The sequence below is a fragment of the Vanessa tameamea genome, chromosome 10 (assembly GCF_037043105.1).
Source record: "Vanessa tameamea isolate UH-Manoa-2023 chromosome 10, ilVanTame1 primary haplotype, whole genome shotgun sequence".
Taxonomy (NCBI): domain Eukaryota; kingdom Metazoa; phylum Arthropoda; class Insecta; order Lepidoptera; family Nymphalidae; genus Vanessa; species Vanessa tameamea.
In genome coordinates, this window is record NC_087318.1 from 327,843 (window position 1) to 331,959 (window position 4,117).

General features: G+C 40.2%; 1 protein-coding gene across 1 annotated transcript; it reads right to left on the reverse strand.

Moving 5' to 3' along the window:
* Window positions 1-330: 330 nt before the first annotated feature.
* Window positions 331-1,654, reverse strand: LOC113393672 (fork head domain transcription factor slp2-like). The gene has a single exon (XM_026630669.2). It carries the CDS (start codon window positions 1,566-1,568, stop codon window positions 600-602), a length of 969 nt encoding a protein of 322 aa, XP_026486454.1. The 5' UTR covers window positions 1,569-1,654; the 3' UTR covers window positions 331-599.
* Window positions 1,655-4,117: the final 2,463 nt, after the last annotated feature.

The following is a 4,117-nucleotide window of genomic DNA, read 5'->3' on the forward strand; positions in this document are numbered from 1 at the left end:
TTAATATTACCTACTGTGTAAGATGTGTTAACTTTTATTTATTTAAAAGTCTGAACAGTTGATTTTCTTACAAAATATAAAATTAATCTTAATGTAAATATTCAAAACACATTATTATTTTAGGAAATCGTGGTAAAGATCTCTTCACGTTAATTTGTACTAGTTAGAATGTATAGGCCTACGTTATGTTGCGCGTGCGATAAACTGGCGTCAATTTCGTCACAGTGAAATAAATATTACACTGTTATAAAATAATAAAATCAAAATAAGCTTACTAGTATATGAAGGTGTAGTTTGTTTTAAAAGTAAAGAATGTGGTAATGAAAGAGATTTTTAAGGAGAAATATTTTGTTTATTCGTTACATCTAGAACCTTAAACCTAATAATTCAATAAATATACACTTTGGAAACTATTTACATTCACAATAGAATATACAGCAACAAACAATAGCGGAATGCTACGGGTATCAACAACGTCTATTATTGCAAAACATTACACTAGATATTATGAGATAAATCTAGACACTGGTGTAACTAACTAAACCTAAATCACAGATTGTTCAAGTGTCAGCCTCTTTGAGATTACTTAGCCCGTTCAGTCACTGCCGCGTCAGCACCGTCACCGGCTTGTAGATGTGTGGCGTGAGAGGGTGGTGAGATGGCGATGGGAGCTCCGGGCTCGAAGCTCCAGATGTAGGCGGCGAGTGAGCCATCATCGGTGGCGACGGTGGGAGCAGCGGCGACGTCTGCGCCAACATCGCTGACGTTTGTAAGGAATTTTGCAATAACGGCGACTGGCTCATGAACGGAGAATTGGGCAATCTCTCGGCGTACATGCCTGGGGAGTATGGAAGGCTGCCATAACCCATTTCTCCCCGGAACGCTGGATGAACTGCACTTGGTGTAACAGGAGGTGTTTTCATTTGCATTGGCGCGTATCTCTGGTAAAGGAGCTGAGAGTAGAGACCAACCAGCTGAGAATACGTGGCAGGTGGGTACGGGCCGGTAAGAGGGGCCCCGGGGAACAGAGGCCTCTTGAAACACGCGAGTCGTGATCTTCCGTTGAGGGCAGATCGCCGACGCAACTTGCCTGTCGTCCCTCCGATGAACACATCCTCGGCGGACGCGTCCAACATCCAGTAGTTTCCTTTTCCGGGGTCGTCATAATGGCGCGGCACTTTCACGAAACACTTGTTCAAGCTCAGGTTGTGGCGGATCGAGTTTTGCCAACCCTGTCTGTTCTCTCGGTAGTACGGGAAGTTGGTCATGATATATTCATAGATACCGTTCAGCGTTAAACGCTTCTCGGGGCTGTTGCGGATCGCCATCATAATGAGAGCGTTGTAGCTGTACGCCGGTTTCTCGTGTTTTTTGTCTTTCTTCTCTTCGTCTTCCTTGGGTTTCGTGCAATCGACGGGTTCGGTGCCCGTTACGTCGAGCTCCGAGTCGCTCAAATCCGCCTCGGAAGGTGTAGCCGTCGACGATGTTGTGGGGGACGGTGGCGGCTTGGCCACCGCATGATTCATTAGTATAGCATTTATACTAAAATCTCCTTCGAACTTCACCATGTTGAACACTTGTAAGCACTAGTAGCAACTGCGAACGCGCTACGTGTGCGTTAACACTGCGAGCGGCGAGTAAACTGGTGGGCGCGGAGGCGGGAGTTGCTATTTATACCGCGCACGGCCGTCTCCGCCCCGACAGCTTTTGGTGCGCCCGGGGACCAATCACGAAGCGAGCTTTTCGATACATAGAGCCGTACCTCCCATCTCGTGCGCCCCCTCGGTCCCCGCCGGCCCCGGCGCCCGCTCGAGCCTCACTCGTCGTGTTGCATTCAATGACTCAACTCTCTTAGATTTTATTTTAACTGCACTCCGTCTCGCTAAAGTTTTATTTATCGCATTACATCTTTTAATAGTCCTTTATTTGCACGATTACCGAGCGATTGTGCAGCAATGTGATTAATGGCGTCATTAACGACTTCGTTAAGTATTTCGGTATTAATTAGTATTGCACACGTCGAGGTTACTTGCGTAACCGAACATACCATGGCATTCGTTGCCTCGTATAAAGCAGTGAATTGATAAATTTGATTCATTGCCGTTCCTGTACTCGGTGCTAAATGGTAATCGTTAGCGATAACAACGTTATTGTAAACAGACGTAATTTATGGCACGAAATAATGTAGTTATGATATATAGTCATGACATGAGGTTCAACCAAGAGCCATGTTTAATGTTTATTATTATTAAAAGGAAGGTAGGTGGGTTAGGTAGCGACTCTACATTTCGGAACTTTCCCGACATAATTACTTGCCACTAGTGCGATATAATTAACAAGTAAAGAAATCTCCAAAAATATTACGATAATACTAATCTTTGAAGTGTTTTGTGAAAATTGTGCAATTTATATTACAAATGATTAGATTAGTCGCAAGATTAGCACGCTGCGTACCGCTATCTCGCGATACATCGCCCTTGGGCCGCGGTCTCGGCGTGATGTTTACGTGTTGGAGGAAACGATGAGTGTACTGATATTGGATTTATTTTGATAACAATAAAAAATTCCGTCCACTGTACTATTATATAAAGCAATAAATATATACAGGTTGAGTAATAACTATGCAAGTATTGTTTCTTTTTTACATAAGCATTGCCTTTTTTCAAGCAGTTTTGCATTGCATTACCACAGCAGCGAACTTTATTGTTTTAAGCGACATTTAAGTATAGTTCGTGGCTCTTACTATTGATAAATAAAAGGGTTGCTTAAGCAAAAAAAAAAAGATACAAACTTTTATTAACTGCTAAGTATTTATTACGCTATTTTCTTTTTCCTTAACTCTTTACGGAACTGACAAAGTACCGGTGACTGACAATGAATATACCTTCTTACTTTGCTTTGCTTTGATTGCTTTTTGATCTTTTGACAAGTTTTTATAATAGACAGTAATAGAAACGAAATTGAAAATTATTTGAATACATTTAAACCAACGGCTGATCGTAAAGATTGAATATAAAAAACTTTATAAAAACAATTTTAGTAATAAAAGTATGAGATCTTCCATACAATTTACTCATACTGTATATATAATCTATATCGTTACATACTGATTCTATTTTTAATATCATGTCGTTTGTTTTATCTTCATGTAATAAATATTAGATTGATTTAGGTAAGGTATATAAGACGTTCTGAAAACGTTGTTATGTTTAATTATACAATCTAACAACAGTATCATATAAAGTCTTTATTCAAACATGTGAATAAAACATTGACTTTAAACAATCATTAAAAGGCAGGGCAGAGAGCAAGATTTTCACTCTTTTCATACTTTAGTGAGTGAGTGAGACAGCATTATAACTGAGATGACGTTACAACTTGAGCTTCAAGACGGATTTGCTAGCACAAGATTAGGGTAACGCATCTTACAATGCTATTGTCTCGTAACAATTAAAAACCGTAAATGTTCTAATTGCGATTTTTAAGCGAAACAAAAAGGCTATTGTGGTTCGGTTATAAAGCGACTCTCTTTCGCATAAAACTTTCAATTGCCCGTCTTGCTCTTATATAAAACATACAAACATATACGAGAGCACAGTTACCCTTATTTAAAGGTATCAACACACAATATAGTTAAATAACAATCACACACATTAAACCTTTATCCTCGTGATGGTAATGCCATTATTTATTAATATGATCGCTTTAGAATAAGACGGCGTTGATCGTGATCCGATTACGGCGACCGGCGATAACGACTGTCCGTGATCGCCGGCGACTAGCGCTAGTGACGTATCGACTGATCTGTGACGTCAATGTGACACATCGCACATGTCACCTGTCAATTGGACTTTTAACCGATTTAACAGAATTGCGCTCGTGTGGGTATGTAAAATACTATGACAATAGCTACAGATTATTAGAGCAGCTCGTATGTATTGCTTGTTATCGTTGAAGTGTGAGTGAGCCAGTATAATTACGATCGTAAGGGACTTCAAATAAAATCCCATACTTTGTGGCACATTTGTGGGGATGGTTTATAGGCACATACACAGAATAGAATGGTAACGCCATTTTATTCTTACCATCAAGTGGCACATGCATATATAAAACGACA

Excerpts from the sequence above, each read along its gene's own strand:
- LOC113393672 (XM_026630669.2), bottom strand. The coding sequence starts at position 1,568 with ATGGTGAAGTTCGAAGGAGATTTTAGTATAAATGCTATACTAATGAAT.